Genomic DNA, 16643 nt, shown 5'->3' on the forward strand with positions numbered 1-16643 from the left:
TCCGTAATGATTTTATTTTCATCTAAAATTTTAATAGTTGTGTTTGAAATAATGATGTTATGAATGTGAGAATTACTGACTGTCAAATCAGATCTGAGAAATCTGCAGGGTTCCACATTTGTCATTTGAAGCAAATCCGCTGAGTTTGCGAATATCTCAAACTGTTTCTCATTTAAAAGGGGGAAACTGTAATACGCATTCTTCCGTACTTCTTACGAGGTACGTATCCGTAGACTCTTCTTCAGTGTTTTGTGTGTATTTTCATTATTACTAAATTATTATTAGTTGGAGTGCCGAATTAAAGTCCTTTTAGGGCTCATGAGTCTATTAGAATTCAAACAAGGTTAAAACTTCCGGAAAATTATAGCAAATTACACCGTTTAGAAGATAAATTAAAAATACAGTACAAGAATAAAATATTTACAAAAATAACAAACGTTAACTCGTCGATTTGTAAAAAATTTTAAAATATCAAAATTGCCCTTTAATGGCTATCATTGATAAATGAAAGTTATAATTGATAGCCGTTGTCAATAATATCAAAATTGATAGCATATTTCTCAAAACGAAAATTTTGAATGATGACCGGGGATGGATGCTATCATTTATAAGTTTCAATTCTGAAAAATCAGAAAAAAACTTTTGAAATGATAGTTGGATGTGAGTTTTACAATTCCTTTATCAATTTTTGTGTTATATATGCAATTATTTTATCTTTCTATTATTTGTATAAAAAAATGGTTACTTTTTAATATAATAAAATAAACAAAACATATTTATAAAATAAAATTTTTTCAAATTCTTATGGAAGATTGATAGACTTTTATTGTTCTTTATTAGTGTTGGTTTTTCAAAAAATAGAGGTCAAACTATTAATTACTAATTACCCCAACGTTTTAGTACTCATGAGTAGTAATCAAAATTAAAATAAAATTTAGGGTGAGAATAGACATGAAATAAAGAGATTAGTGGGTGTCTAGGCAGTACAATGCCAAAACCCTAGGTAAGGCCTAAGGGCCAAGCCAAAAACTAACTGACTAGGTCGAGTTAGGCTTTCCCACCCATAAATCTGGCTCCAATCCAAGATAGCTTTTTTTAACTACTAAAATGTCAATCAATTAACTAATTCGCTTGTTAGTTTTAGTTGATTAAATATTCAAATTGTTTCTTTTTCCTAGCTCCATTTTTTTTTTATAATTTTTTAATCTTCCACGATAACCTTACGAATATCTATATATCAAGAAAACTCTAAGAAAACTAATTAATCATTATCTTTTAGATAATTAACTACATCATAATAGTTAGTTTTTAAGGAGGGATTTAAGTGGTATAATTGTATCAGTAGTTACAACTCTTAACATACTCCTTTTGGTTTCTAGCCTGCATTTTAGGACATAAATAATTCCGTTATTATCTTTAATCTGAGAAATACTTCAAACAAATACATAGAAAATTGAAGAAGAAAAACGAAGGAAAAGGCATACTCAAAACTCGATTTGCCTGCTTTATTTTATTCTGTACATTATAACATAAACCCAACCACATATAGGAAAATGAAAGAAATTGTGATGGGAAAACGGCAAGTAATAAAAAGAAAGGAAGAAAAGAAGAAAAGGCAACAAAATGAACATTTACAAAAATTTACAAAGGCAAAAAGGAAAAAAAAAAATAAAAGAACACCCATAAAAATAGTAGCTTTGACTTGACTGTTAAATGTGATATAATGAGAACTTGAATGAGGCTTCTCATGACCTCAACTCATAGAACTCTGTTGGACCGATATGTTTGGTGTGTTAACTCCGCTATTCACCAACTATGGCTATTCCAATCTGTCAAAACAACTCAACCAAATAAATAAATAAACAAAAAAATTAAAATTTCAAACTTGATCGTACCTAAATTTTCAAATGTCAAAGAGTAAAAAGTTCCCAAAATCTAAATAAAGAAGTGATTTTTGGTGCAAAGAGAATGAACGTGGTACTACTTTCTTTTACACATTTCTCTTTACCAGTATCCAAACACATATTCATCTCATTATATTTTAGTTTTTCTTTATATATACAAAACCGAACTTGGTGAAAAAAATGAAAGAAAATAAGGGCTAAAAAAACGTACAAGAAACAAGGTCTTAAGAAGTCGTAACACTAACTATAAAAAGATCCTCAGTCCAAGAAAAGAACATAACCAATAACATAATTACAAACACACTCTAATAACTGACATCCTAAGAGAAGCATAAAACACAAATAATATGGAAATTATCTTCCATTCTTGAACCAAGGGTGATGAACGGTTGGTCGGAGTCAATTCTTGGATCAAACCGCCACCAAACCAACTATGGTCGGTTTAGTAGATGTTTGAACCAATCTCTATCCTTTAAGAGTAAAAGTCAGTCTTGAATATTTTGAGATTTCCTAAACCGACATCAACCGACCCTTGCGTTCTCTAACCGACCAATCCGAAATTGGTTTTTCGGTCTATTATGATCGCCCCTACTGGTAAGCATTGATAAGTTCAATTGATAGATGTGTGTGGGTGTGGAGGTCAGCATCAGAATACAACAAATAAGATGCTAAGAGTGGCGCACTTAGGGAACAAGACAGGAAATTGTGAAATGTGATTGCTTCCTTGCGCACGTGTGAAAGCCTCATCCATTTCAATGATTGCACATGAAATGAAACTACTACTACTACTACTAACTAATAATAAACCTTATCAAAAGATTTAAAAACATAGAAAATGGGTTCATTTTTATTTTATTTTATTTTATTTTAATATATATATATATATATATATCACTTACCTTGGTGAATCCATTATAAACAAAAGAGAGAAAAAAAAGAGGGGGAACACTATAATATCAACTCTGAGCACATTCAAATGGATGAAGGCTTCCTTCTGAGAAATCATGCATCCTAAACCGCTCCAAAATTTCAAAAGGCCTACACACCACCACATAATAAAGATTCATAATTCTTTAGTTTCCAAAATATAACAAAAAATAAAACTGTAAAATATAGCAGCAAGGAAACAGGGAAAGGTTTGAGCCAACTCAAGCATATGCATTATTCTCACTAAACCAACCTAATCCTATAAAATTTGTGTTAGGAAGTTAAATCTTAGGTAGGTAGCGAATATAGTTCGAACATATTTCCTCTTAGTCCAAGATCAAACTTATGATGTGCAGCCAAAGAAATAATGATAAGCAGAGACCATTGTCAAAAAAAGTAAGACCTTTAGTGAATGGGTTCAAAGGCTCTAAAGTGACTTTGGGGAATGGGTACATGGCGTGTGGATATATATGAGAGTGTGTGTGTGTGTTGCAAGTGAGCTCAAATAAAGTAAGACTAAACCAGTGTTCTAGGACTTAAGAGCAAGGTGTAAGAATAGATGCGCACTAAATAAAATACAACATTAGAGAGAACACATCGTTGAAGTGGAAATATAATATAATATATATATTAAAGAAGAAATAAAACCTTTAAACATTAGAAATTATATGGAAAGTATAATCTAAAATTGAACAACAAGTATACATAACAAAATGATATTTTAACAATGATTTAATTAGTTATAAAAATGAACGAAAAATACTTAATGATACTATTATTTCAAGCTTTTGGGTAGATAATAGTCTAGAAAATTAAAAATCACTTTTAATTCCAAAACACTCATTAGAGCAACAATCTAGTCCTCGGCCTTAATTCGCAACAATTTAGTTCTTGTACTTTCAAATTTTGTAACAATTTAGTCTTAAACTTTACTACGTAACAATTTAAATTTTATACTTCTAAATCAATTATTGATTTAGACTGTAAGATAGAAAATTAGTGTTAAGTTGATGAGATTTTAGCATAAATAAACTAATTAGATACTTGATATTTTTATAAAACACAGTTTACATTATAAAAGTTTACATTATAAAAAAGTATAAGGACAAAACTATTACATACTAAAGTTGAAAGACTAAATTATTACAAAATTAAAAATCTATGAACTAAATCGTTACTGACCAAAATTCATGGATTAAATTATTGCTTTCATAAAAGTTTAGGAAGTAAAAGTGTTTTACAAATTAAATTGTTACTTTCAAAAGTATTTTTTAACCAAGTTAAAATTAGATTAAAAACAAGGAAACCTAGTTAGAATTAGATTAACAAGAAGGAATCCAGGAGGCTTACAGTATGGCTTCTCTATTACGGCAAAGTCTGCGTTGATTGTTCTCTATTACAGCCAACACGTCGGCTTCCTGAGGCCCAACCGCTCCACCGGCTACGACTGATGGAACCGGAGCAGTTGGAGTCCATAGCTGTGACAGAGAACATCAATAACAAAGAGAAATAGATCTATCGTCATTTGAACCAAACTCATATATACTTGCCTTTATGGTATTGTCGATCCCACTCGTAGCAATTGCACAATCAAATGGATGACTTTGCACGCAATTCACAACTGAAGAAAAAAAAATGAATGAACAGGATTTGTAATATTTCAGCATTTGGTATTTAGTCTTTTTAAAATTAGGTCTAAAAACACTTCTTCCACCTCTCAATTTGTTTATTTATTCACTTCTTATCCATATTCTAAAAAAAGTTGAACCAAACTTTGAAAACTAAAGAAGTATTTCCTCTTCTTCCAAATTTTGCTTAAGAAAACAACTCTTATACTTGTACTTAATTTTCAAAAACAAAAAACCAAAAATGCAAAATGGTTAGTAAACCAAGCCTAAAGAATAACAATACATATTTAAAATTATGTGAAGGTATTTACCAGCTCCATCTCCAACAAGTATTTTAATCAGCCTACCAGTTTCCTTTTCCCAAATAAACCATCTACCATCATCACTACCACTGGCAACATATTCACCTGGAAAGATCATTTCAAAGAGATCAATATAAAAATTATCTCACAAGTATTAACATCGTATATGCTTCTTTCTAAAAACCAAAATTGGCACTTATATTTTACAACCCCTCGCCGTTCTTCCCTGATTAAAAATTAGCACAAACATGATCTTCTACTTCAACTAAAAGTATAAAATTACTATACCGTCATTTACGGTATGATTCAATCTAATCAATTCACGTTTGATAGTGATACACACACACCAAAAAAAAAGTAATAATAACAATAACAACAACAAAAAGACCATTTCCATAGGGTGACCACAGAAGATACGCTTTGGAGGAAGATAAGTTCAAGAATAACGGACTATCGCAAAAAAAGACAGAAAAAAGGAAGACGAATAAAAGAAGACTTATTTTGAAAATAACAAAATGAACCAAAATATAACCATGCAATAGACCAAGATACTATGCCAGATACATGGTGATATTTTTCTATATTTATAAAAAAAATTAGAAGTTTTATCATTTAAAATAATTTTCTTAAAAAAGTGTTCACAATTAGAGGAGCCAATTAATAAAAAAAAAGTCTCTGATCTCACCGAAAACTAGAGAAAGCTTCACCAACGAGGCCCTCAAAGAAGTAATAAACCCAACAAAGGACTAAACATCACTCGAACTCAAGAACACACAATTCAAGAGGAATTTTAGTTATTATTTTTTGAAGGGAATAGAGAGGATTGAGATTTGGGTGCAAAAGGATAAGGATGTTAACTTCCTTGTCATATAAAACAAGGTAGCATGAACCCAAATTTTCCAATCCCATGGTTCAGGAAATACCTTTTTGCCCGAGAAAACTGGCTTGTTTAATATCAGTTCCGATATTACAATGACCAACATATCTTTGTTTCATATCAATCACAGGTTCAGGCTGCACGTGAAGTAACATAAATTACTCAGAATGAAATATCATCATGTAAAGGTAAACGTGTAGAAGCTAATAATATTCAAATCCAAACTAAATAATCCTGGGCACTTGCCAATTGAAGCAAAAGTCATAGTTGGGTTATAAATAACTTATAACAAAAACAAACGCTACTTTTGAAGAAACGAATCTTTTGAAATTAGTAATTCTTTCAATGAGGAAATTTATAGAAGTCAAAATTAAAGTATTACTAGAACCTGATAAAGTGTTGCATCATTTTGTGATGATGAAGGAGACCCACAGGAGCCATTTGGACCAACCCGCTCTCTTGATGGATCAATACGTCTATGTATTCTAAGATTTAAACTTCCATGTAGAACGTTGGAATCAACATCATGGGATTCATCACCTGATAAGGTTTCGAAGTCCAGCTCCACCTCCTCATCATAATCAGAATCTTCTCTTTCTGATCTCAGCCCGTCTTGTGAAACATCACTATTCGCATCTGAGCGATAAAGAAAGTCACTTAATGATAATACACCACCTAATGGTGCTGATTTTAGAGCTCCATCATTGCCTTTATTTGATTTTTCCAATTCAGCTGGTTACAATATAGAATAAAATAAATCAAAAGCCAAAAATGAGCAGGAAAGTGGCAAGATACAAACATGTTAAAACAAGCTGAATAATATCTTTAAGTTGTAGTTTTCTTTTTTCAATTGGAAACAAACATTTTGCCGTTTAATATCTTAGATGGTCATTGTTGTCATTATTTGATTTGTCAAATTCAGCTGGTATCATTATAAAATAAAATAAATAGAGAGCCAAAAATGTACAGGAAAATGGCAAGATGTAAAACTGAAGGAACAAGAATAAAATTTTTCATCGAGTATTTTTAAATATAATAAAAATAAAGCATGGGTGGTCGAAAAGAAGAAACTCGTAAAGATTGCTGGTGCAAACAAACAAACAAAAAAGAGGGAAACAAGAAAGCTAGCCAACTGCCAAAAGGATCGATTGACAGAATGAACTGAAGTAGCATAAATAAAAGTGCATTGTAGTTAATAAATGAGCAGTTCATTCCCATCAAAAGCAATCCATTTATTTGAATCCCACAATCCTTCACCGGAAAGAGTCATGGTATGTCAGCTCTCCACAATCCTCCACTCAAAGATAAATATGAATCAACATTTCAAGTTCTAAACAAAATTTTACCTGCTGCGAGGTCCCTCTTTATACTTTCCACCTTCTCTGCGACTTCAGAATTAGACGGGGCTAAACACTGAGCAGCAAATGCAAAATCTAGAGCTTCCTTATGTCTACCCAACTGCAAGAGAAGGAAAGGAAAAAAAGCGAGGATTAAATCTTTCGCTACAGCTTGTAATGTTTTCCAAATCCAACATCTTCATGAGTGTTATTCATTGAAGGAAAATAATATTCTCTTGGGAGGGAGTTTTTCAGAATAACCTGAACTGGATACGAGCAGAATGACTGTAACAAACAGTCCTAATTTCCACATATAGATTAAAGAACAGCATGAAAATTCTGAAAATTTTCAATATACTGTTGATACATACGAACTTCAAACTAATGAAAGGATTTTACCCAGAAAGACACTAGATAACCTTAGAGACTCAATGTCTTATCTTAAACAATAAAATTTATGCTAGAAACATAGTTAAAGAACTACAGCAATCAATAGCTCAGAATGACATAAGAATTACCTGTGATAGAGCTTCGCACATGTAGTAATGTGCTCTGAAAGAGGAATGATCTATTTTCCTAGCACTGTAACAATCTCTTATGGCCATATGAACATCATTCTTCCACTTCCGCTGAAAATGATTTTATTTATTTTTAAGTAGAAATCAAAGACTATACTAATATAGAAATATGCGAGAGTATGGAGGGAAAATAGCATGTCACTGCAGATGCTCCCAAGCCCAACTAAAGAAAAATTAACATCACAAGACAACTTCGAAGTAGCAATCAGAAGTAGATAGCAATTCTTTTCTGACTCACAGAGACAACCAATGGTCCTCTTCAAACTTATTCCGCATTAATAATAAAAATAAGTAAAACAAAACAGAAGGCATTAAATGAATCATATTACTTTTTTTAAAAGCAAATCATAATAGAGAGAGATAGAGAAGATGTGGAGCCATTGAACCAAACCAAACCAACAATTTGTGATCAGGAGATAGTGAATACTCGCAACAGAAAGAAGATTACAAATATTTATGGAAAAGCAAAACAAAAAACCTTCAAATAAGATCAAAAGATTTTTTTAAGTTCCCTTTTAGATGAAAGGCAAAAGAAAAGTCCCTTTCATTTACTAGCTACAATCTGTGATTCCTCAAGGAATGTCCACAACTGCCAACAAAAAAACTGCTGCTACACACACACACACGTAAAATAAAAAAGGACGACAGAAGATTGGCTAAGATAAATATAAAAATTTGAAATGGAACAAGAATTTGAAGCAATAAATCTGACGTCTTAGTAACGAACCTTGAGTAGTAAAGCAGCACGAGTGCATAATGAATCGTGCTTAAGAATAACACCAATATTACGACCATTTCCATCCAAAATTTCATTGCATGCTTCAATTCCACCAAAGTAGTTCCCACCCTCCAAGCATTTTTCAGCAATTTGTAATAATTTTCTGCTTCTATCAAGCTGAAAAATACTGGTTAAATTAAACCTTGAACCATACAAATAAAAACATTGTTCATTTAAAGCATTTGTTTGAGAGTCAAACCTTTGCATTACCACCACAATTTAAAGGAAAACTATTAGATAGATTGGAAACATGATGTTGCAATTCGAATCCATTGAGTACAGGAGTGAAGCTCATTAACTTAGAAACATCTCCTGATGTATACTGCATTGTTCCTAGTCCACCTGTGGGGAGAAACATAGATATACAGTTCAGCAGAACAAAATCAAAACACATCAAGTATCAAATTATTGTTTCACAAATACAGTAATTGGCATTATACTAATTCATAAAACACTGATTGCAAACTAAAACAGAATATTCACAAATAGGATCCTTCTTAATATATCATCATATCTTAGTTTCAAAACAGACATGTACATGTTAATATCATAAAACCAAAATCCACAAATTCTCAGATTTCAACATGCCAACTCTTTCCAAGGTTGAATACTTGTACATACAGGAATGAGAATGAAGTGGTTGGAAATAGGATGCCTATTGACTACTACGTATGGTATGTGGAAATGTGAATTAATTATAGATTTATTTATTATCTCAGATCCAGTTACATTATTTACAGCCAATATGAGCATATTAGTGAACCAAAATAAATTACATTACTATATGAAATTAATGTATGTGTACTGAGATTATTCTACTTAATAAGTTAATTCATACAAAAGTAACTTTAGCTACTACTATACAGTATGTGTTGAACTCTAAATGAATTTCTGATAGAAAAGTTAATGAAAACAAATAAGAACGATTGAATAAAAAAAAAGACAAATGAAATGAATAAGCTTAAATTTTCAGACAAATTAAGATACCATGATTTACATTCATCAAGTATACATGTTCTCCACTATAGCTAAGCAGGATCTCTTCTCCATTCGGACTAAAAGTAACATGAGTCAAATGCAAACCCGAACGAACCTAAAAAGAACAGAGTTGAGATTAGAAATTTGAATTGGTAAAAACAAAGATGGTTAGAATTAGAATTAGCAATTACATTTTTTAAAACATCATTTTTTATCCCCCACTGAAATGAAAAAACATCGACTTCAACAACAGCAAAGTTATTCTTCTAATCGAAAGAGTCCATTAGGATAGTAACATACCCAAAAAATTTGGTAACAACCATAATGTTATGCTGGGTGTCTGGGTATGTATGAATAAATAGTGGATTCTCACTCTTTTTTTTTTTGGCATTCCTACTAATTAGGATGACGTCAGATAACATGAATGCAATACCCCCCCTCCCAAAAAAAAAAAAGTAGAGAGAAGCATTCTTCTGGGTTATGCAGAATACATATTGACCACAAGAACTGTCTTTCTACCACGTTTTGCATATACAAAATTTGACTTTCTAGATTATTTACTGTTCAATCATGTTTCTCCACTCAGGAAATAATAGTATCTTTGATATACACGATGATTAATAGCAGTTACTGAACTCACCCGATCAGATAGATGCATTGGACAGAAGTAGCTAACGCAAGGAGGTGGCGACATCCTCTTCTGGCTGGAAGATAAGGGTGGCAGCATCCTTCTATCATATAACCGTGCAAATGCATCACTGCAAATAAAAATTAAATGAAGTTGGACAGGAAAACTTGGGCTCTTACACTTTTACTTCCTTTTAAGCAATTCCTCCATACAAAGAGTTAGCAATAGTAGAATACCTTCCACCAACCAGAAGTAAATGAGGCCTAGTGGAACTAATATCACAGGATTTCAAAGCAAGGGTTTGTCGGGGAGGATCAGCCAATGACCTCTTTGCTCCACACCGCAAATCAAGCTGACAATGAGCTTAATGTGAAAAAAATGAACCTTATAACTGATACCATTTTTTTAACAAGAATAATTTTTAAAAAAATTGTTGGATAAGCGTCTTCAAAAGCTTGTCGTTTTTTCTTTTTTGTAAGTCTTTTTTCTTGGTAAGAAACTAAATTTTGATTGAAAAAATGAAATAATACAAGAGCAAACAAGAGAGGGGAAAACTAAAAAAAGGAGTCCCACCACTTACAACTGAAAAGACTCCAATCCAAAAAGAACTAACCAAACATCATAAATACAGAACAGTCAAGTGACCAATGCCCAAATATAAGCAGCATATACCATTAAGCTATGGCCCAAAACGAATTAGAATATAATGGGATTTGAACCATCGATCTCTTAGGAAAAATAAAAATACTTTAAACATTGAACTAAGCTCATGTTAGCCATACATGTTTTTAACTATTACCTAACAAAATAACATGCCATCACATTCACTAATGCGACTAATTGTGTTCAAAATAGCCATTTTTATGAGTACGCAAAATAGAATAGATGCTGCTGTCATAATACTGAATCAAACATCACAGCTAACTCCTGCTCACATCCCCACCCAAAAAAGTGATGGTTAGGGTTGCAGTGTCCATTAAGCTTCAACATTGATCAAAGTAAAGGAATATTAGGATATAACTACCAGACTGACATGCCATCTGAAATAATAAATGCATAATTCAGAGGAGAAAATTGATGGTAACTTGATCAAGACTAGCAGCTCCTTGTTAAATAAGTATCGAGAAATCCTTCTAGAGTAACAGCAAGTAAAAGAAAATTATTGTAGATAAAACCATTTTGTCCGTAACTCAGAAGGCTGATTCATATCACTAAATTGTATTTGTTAAGAAACAGAATGAATTAAGCAAAGGAGCCAAGGAGGTACAAACTAGCAAGAATATGGAAGAACCTTGCTTCTCAACTAGCAAGAATATGGGGGGGGAAATGAAGAAGAAGAAGGTTCCCACATAACTAGTTCATCAAATACAAGTGTTAAGGGGTGTCAAATGATTGGCGATTTATCTGGCATGATGCCAAAGCAGGAGGCATAGTATTCGAACCCTTGTCAAGTCATTACCTCACCTCCTTAATTAATATTGGTAACTATGCGTTGGGCCTTAAATACATTTATGAGCCCACCACAAGCAGAGGAAGTCCAAGTATAGATAATAAGACTAAATTTACCACAACACATTTACTTAAATTTTTTGGGTTTTTTCAAGAATAATAATAAATAAAATAAAAATAAAAAAACAAATACACTTCATAGCAAAAAATCACTAAAGGACAAAAACCCATTACACTTGATTTTGCTATGAAGTGTAAATATTTTGCCTCACTTTATCATTTTTGAAATTTTCCCTAAAAATTTTTTATTGATGGGTGATTTAACAGGAAAAAAAACAAAAAATTCTGGACAAAATGCTACTTACAAGAACATTGTGGCATTCTTGGTGAGAAGCTCCATCAGGAGGACAAGACATGCCCTCTCGAAAGTCATGCTGTCTAAGAGTTCCGTCCTCACTAGCACTCCATACTACATTTGGATTCCCTATTTCAACCTTCAAGAATAGAAGAAAGATATTCTCAAAACGAAATACATGAGATTTAACCAAAATTTACTACAGCACAACCTGATCATTCATAATAAATAAATCTTACGCCTAGTTGGTAGAAATTACGAAAATATATTTCCCATTGAGTTGCTTACAGCTAATTTTTTTACTCTTCTGGCGTGACAGCGATACAAAGCTGATGGGGCTATGGGATTATCATCTTGTCCTCTCCCTCTTAAGCGAGATAAATTAAACAACCTCACCTGTAAAGAAAACAACCCCCACCCCCCGCAAAAAGAGAAATAGTGAGCAAAATCCAACTGCAAGCATAAACATCCATGAGAAATTTTGCACTATAGCATATTAAACCTCTGCATCCCCAGCTCCCGAGAGCACAAGATCATCAGACATTTCAGGAACAAATTTTGTGCAAAATATGTTTGCAGAATGCCCAGTATCCACAGAGTGCAATAGTTTTCGACCAGAATAGCTCCAGATGTTTATCTGCAAAAAAGCATGATTAACAATAACTTCCAGAGAACATATTTTTTCTTCAAAGAATGGAGATTAAAAAAAGAGTTTATGCATTATGCAATACAAACACAGATAAACCAATTACCATCTAAGAGATGAGGTAGAAACATGCTAATCCTTCAATATCAACTAATCATTACTGCCTTAACTAAATACAATTCCAATAACATTGGGATAAAATATTCAGGGTTATATCTTTGGTGCTAAGAAGCACGGACACTTTAGTTCAGTTAGCATGTCCGTGTCTGACACGTGTCGGACACTTGTTGTACACATGTTAGTGCATCAAAAGTGTTAAGACATGCATAGAATGCTTAGTCTAAAAAGCCACATATATGACAATAATAATAACTTTTGAGTGTGTAATACATTAAGCTAACTTTTTTAAGCCAAATGCATCGGCCTAATTGCTTTGAATTTTCTTTAATATAAAAATGATAAATATTTCTTAAACTATATATTATAATAAACGTGTTATTGCCGTGTCGTGTCCTAGAATTTTACAATATGATGCATCGCCGTGTGTCCGTGTTGCATTTGTGCCTTGTATCTATATCTGAATTCATGCTTCTAGTTTGGTATCTTCCTTATCGAGTTCCGAAGCTCTAGTTTTCAATTTTATATTGTCCATCCAAAGAAAATTTCTTGAGAATAAAATTTGATAAGTCAAATTTTAAGAATTCAGAAACTATTAATATCTATAAATTTCATAGAAATAGCATTTTCCGTCTCAAAAACCGTAAGAAAACATATCACCACACTCTCAACTCAAATTTTAGGCATTTAAAGACTTCACCAACATGCAGCACAAATGACTAACTTGGGATTCAAATTTTAGGCATTTTCTAACTCAATCTGCATGCACCACCACCTGCAATGATCGGCAGTTGCCATATGAGCAAAGTTAACAATGTAGGAGACCATTCTCCACAAAAATAGAGTCAGATTCATACTGGTATGAATTTAATTCTGCTTTACAACAGGAATCATTGTCTTAAATTCTTTTGGTCCGAAATTTGTTGTCAGCAGGAAAAAAACATTCAGAAATACATACTAATATGGTCATTTTCACAAAGAGCCACAAATTTATTGATTCAATCTTCAAGAATAGACCCAGTTTCCACTAAACATAGTTCAACGATAAAACTTGTCCACCACCAAAACCAAAACATTGAGTCATCCACAGGCTACTGTAGATCTAAGGTAATTAAGTCATAAAACTGAAGGGAAACTCTTACTCGAGTGTCATCTGATCCAGATATCAAAAGCGAACCACGAGAATTCCAGGCCACTGCATTAACACACCCCTGGTGCCCCTGAAAAGAGAGAAAAAAGATGGAATCGCAAGGGAAAGAAGGAGAAACAATATTTGCACGGATTTGGGAGAAAAAGGTACAAACACTAGATCATGCATCCAACATAGCAAGGAAAGACTTTATCATTCTCTCCTACTTCAAAAGACGGTATGAACTGGCCTCATCCTTTTTTTTTTGGGAAAAAAAATAATTTCAATCCTTGTCCAATATAGTGACTAGGCTACATGAGTCACCTGAAAAAATGTTAACTTAAGAGAATATAACCGCCAGGAACTAATTTGATAACTTTCAATGAGAAAAGAATATGTAGTCAACAACTTGTGTTCATACAGCTTAAAACAACAAATAAGAAACAACGTCCAATAAAAAGCAACGGGCCCATTTATCTTCCGCCAGTATGTTTTTTAATCAGAAAACCTTCTTTCATGGAATAAAAATGTAACAGTTTGAAGGGGAAAACAAAATCAGCCATCAAAAGGGGAGCCTAAACCCCAAACTAGCTACAGAAGAAATGGGTCCAATCTGAAAGACTGAAACAATCAAACACAAAAGGGTTTTCACAAAAAGCTCTAATAACTGATGTCCAAAGGAAGGCATTAAATCTCATAAGAGACCATATCTCCTCAATCTTTTGACATATTTAGAAGTGTTTCATCCCCATAATAAATAGGAGAGAAACCAGCAGTATATCAAATGGGTGGGGAGGCATTTTAAATGACATGGATAATTATACTATTACCAGGTACACCATGAACCTGACACAGTATAAAACATAAAGCTTCACATATAATTTCAACAAAGAATATGTGATGTAAGAACAGTGTTTTCTTTTTCTTTCAATTTATCTGAAATGCTGGTTCTTCATTTATTTTTAAACTAACAACAAAAAGAAAATTGTTGTTTTTTTAGGTACCTGCACTTTCATTGAAATTTTTCAAAGAATATAGGACGTACAAAAAAGGGTGCAACCACTGTAAATAGAACAACTTTAGACATCAAAACGGATAGAAACTTAAATCCATACAGACCTCCAGTTCCTTTTCCTGGGAGAGTCTTTGGATGAATGATGAGTGCATCTGCAAACCATAGGCGGGATCCTGCATACATATATGACTTATCAAACAAATTCATACGAGAGAAAATCAAAATCTTCATAAAATTTGATTTCATAAAGTGGACCCTTATGTTTCCATATTAAGTGAAGCATATCACAATTTTTTTCCTTCCTTCAGAATGCAATACTACTTGATGAACATTGAAAATAACATATAACATATAAAACAAGTCACCAAGAAAGTAAAGCTGAAAATGAACTTTAAAATAAGAAAATGGCATGCTGATATTATTTTCCTTTGGAACCTAGACATCCTCATTTTATACGTATAGTCTGGGATTTCATATATATTCATCGATGAATGAATAACATATTAATCTTCAAAACTATGTTTTCTGTCGTGTTCTGTTAAATAGAGAATGAAAAAGTGAGAACATAACAATAGAATTTAATCCGGAAATGCTTGTATAACAGTCAAACAGCAATCTATCTCATGCCTAGGGATCTAAGTTGTTCAACTTTAAATTTGCCTTGTTTTTTTTAAAAAAATAATGCTGCATCCTCCTTTACAACTTTTAAAAAAAAAGTATCCGTAGGCAAAGAATTAAGAGATAATTCCAATGTCAAGAATACGAATGAAAACAATAATGATCATAATCAAATGCTTTACTACTGTTACATCTTGCTTCGACTAATGACACATCAAGGAAATTGATCAAATAAGTAAAAAAGACGCACTAAAATGAACATTTATTTTAGCAATTTCAGAAACTTCCAAATCGACCGAACCAAATTTGCATTGCTTATCGTCCACAAACAGCCTTCAAACAATCCAATATTTCCTATATTCATTTCATAACAACGAACTCCTCACTTCGCCTCTAACAAAAAAATTCAACTAAATCCAATAAGGAGAATGATATATCCAAAATTCACGCTAACAATCTCCTCCTAATGAAAGTACGTTCACGCCACAAAAAGCAAAATACGCCTACAATTCACATCCTATCCAAGAAAAAAATTCAAGTAACTCAACACTTGAAGTTGAACAAATGCAACCTCGATGAGAAGAGAAAAAGAAAAAGAAAGAAAAAAAAAAAAGATCAATTAGACATACTTGACGAAAGTTGATGTGCCTGCTCTCAAGCAAAGCGCATACGTTGCCATCGTGAAAGGCGAAGTCCTCCATTAGACGGTAGAGAACTCAAAGAAACCCTAGGGGAAATCAAACTCCGAAGGATAATCTGCAGTTGCTGCAGTGAAGGATTCCGATCATTCTACAATTTTCGCTCCAAGCTGAGAACCGTCTTTGAGGTCTGTCCAAATATTTATATACGGGCGAATTAGATGAACTTCCTCTGACAATTAATTAATCTTACTTATAAATACTTTTTCATATTTTATAAATATTTTAATTAATTTTCTAAATTAAAAAATAGCCTCTAAAATCTATTTTCTTTCTAATCTTATATTACATTAAAAAAATATCTCAAACTTTACTCAAATTTAAAAGAAAAGAAAAATTCGGAGATTTTTCCAAAAAAACAGAATAAAAATTTGACAAACTATTTAACCACTAAATCCATAAAATTTTATCTTCTATCAAATAATCTATTTTTCACATTTTTTAATAAAAAGCTCTTTATTATTATCGGTTGATTTTAAAATATATTATAGCAAATACTTTTAGTAGAACAACTGTAAAATGAATGATCGAATCTTTCACCTTTAAGATGAAAAATTACGTAGAAAACTCAATTTGGTTCTTCTAAAAGGTACTTTATCAAATTGCTACCAAAAAATATTCTCGAAAGAAAACATGACCAATTTTATATAGGACTACGGGCTCGAGTCACTCTTCGACT

The 16643-nt window shown here is 32.3% G+C and overlaps 1 protein-coding gene across 5 annotated transcripts; it reads right to left on the reverse strand.

Annotated features, from left to right (window-relative positions):
* Positions 1-1468: 1468 nt before the first annotated feature.
* LOC101206836 (WD and tetratricopeptide repeats protein 1) lies at positions 1469-16123 on the reverse strand. 5 transcript variants are annotated; one of them, XM_011654271.2, is made up of 20 exons: positions 15896-16123; positions 14753-14821; positions 13647-13724; positions 12244-12378; positions 12030-12137; positions 11752-11880; positions 10174-10289; positions 9950-10067; positions 9319-9424; positions 8531-8673; positions 8281-8448; positions 7494-7604; positions 6985-7096; positions 6027-6274; positions 5685-5775; positions 4771-4866; positions 4382-4452; positions 4182-4309; positions 2804-2942; positions 1469-1829 (listed from the first exon to the last, which is right to left on the reverse strand). In XM_011654271.2, exons 1-19 carry the CDS (start codon positions 15965-15967, stop codon positions 2861-2863), a joined length of 2181 nt encoding a protein of 726 aa, XP_011652573.1. In that variant the 5' UTR covers positions 15968-16123; the 3' UTR covers positions 1469-1829; positions 2804-2860. The 5 variants fall into 5 exon arrangements, with proteins under 5 accessions (XP_011652573.1, XP_011652572.1, XP_031738860.1 ...); XM_011654270.2 differs by having other exon boundaries at positions 6027-6370; XM_031883000.1 differs by lacking the exon at positions 15896-16123 and adding an exon at positions 13229-13279 and having other exon boundaries at positions 6027-6370; positions 14753-14768.
* Between the last annotated feature and the right edge of the window lie 520 nt (positions 16124-16643).

This window comes from Cucumis sativus, chromosome 3 (genome assembly GCF_000004075.3).
Source record: "Cucumis sativus cultivar 9930 chromosome 3, Cucumber_9930_V3, whole genome shotgun sequence".
NCBI lineage: Eukaryota > Viridiplantae > Streptophyta > Magnoliopsida > Cucurbitales > Cucurbitaceae > Cucumis > Cucumis sativus.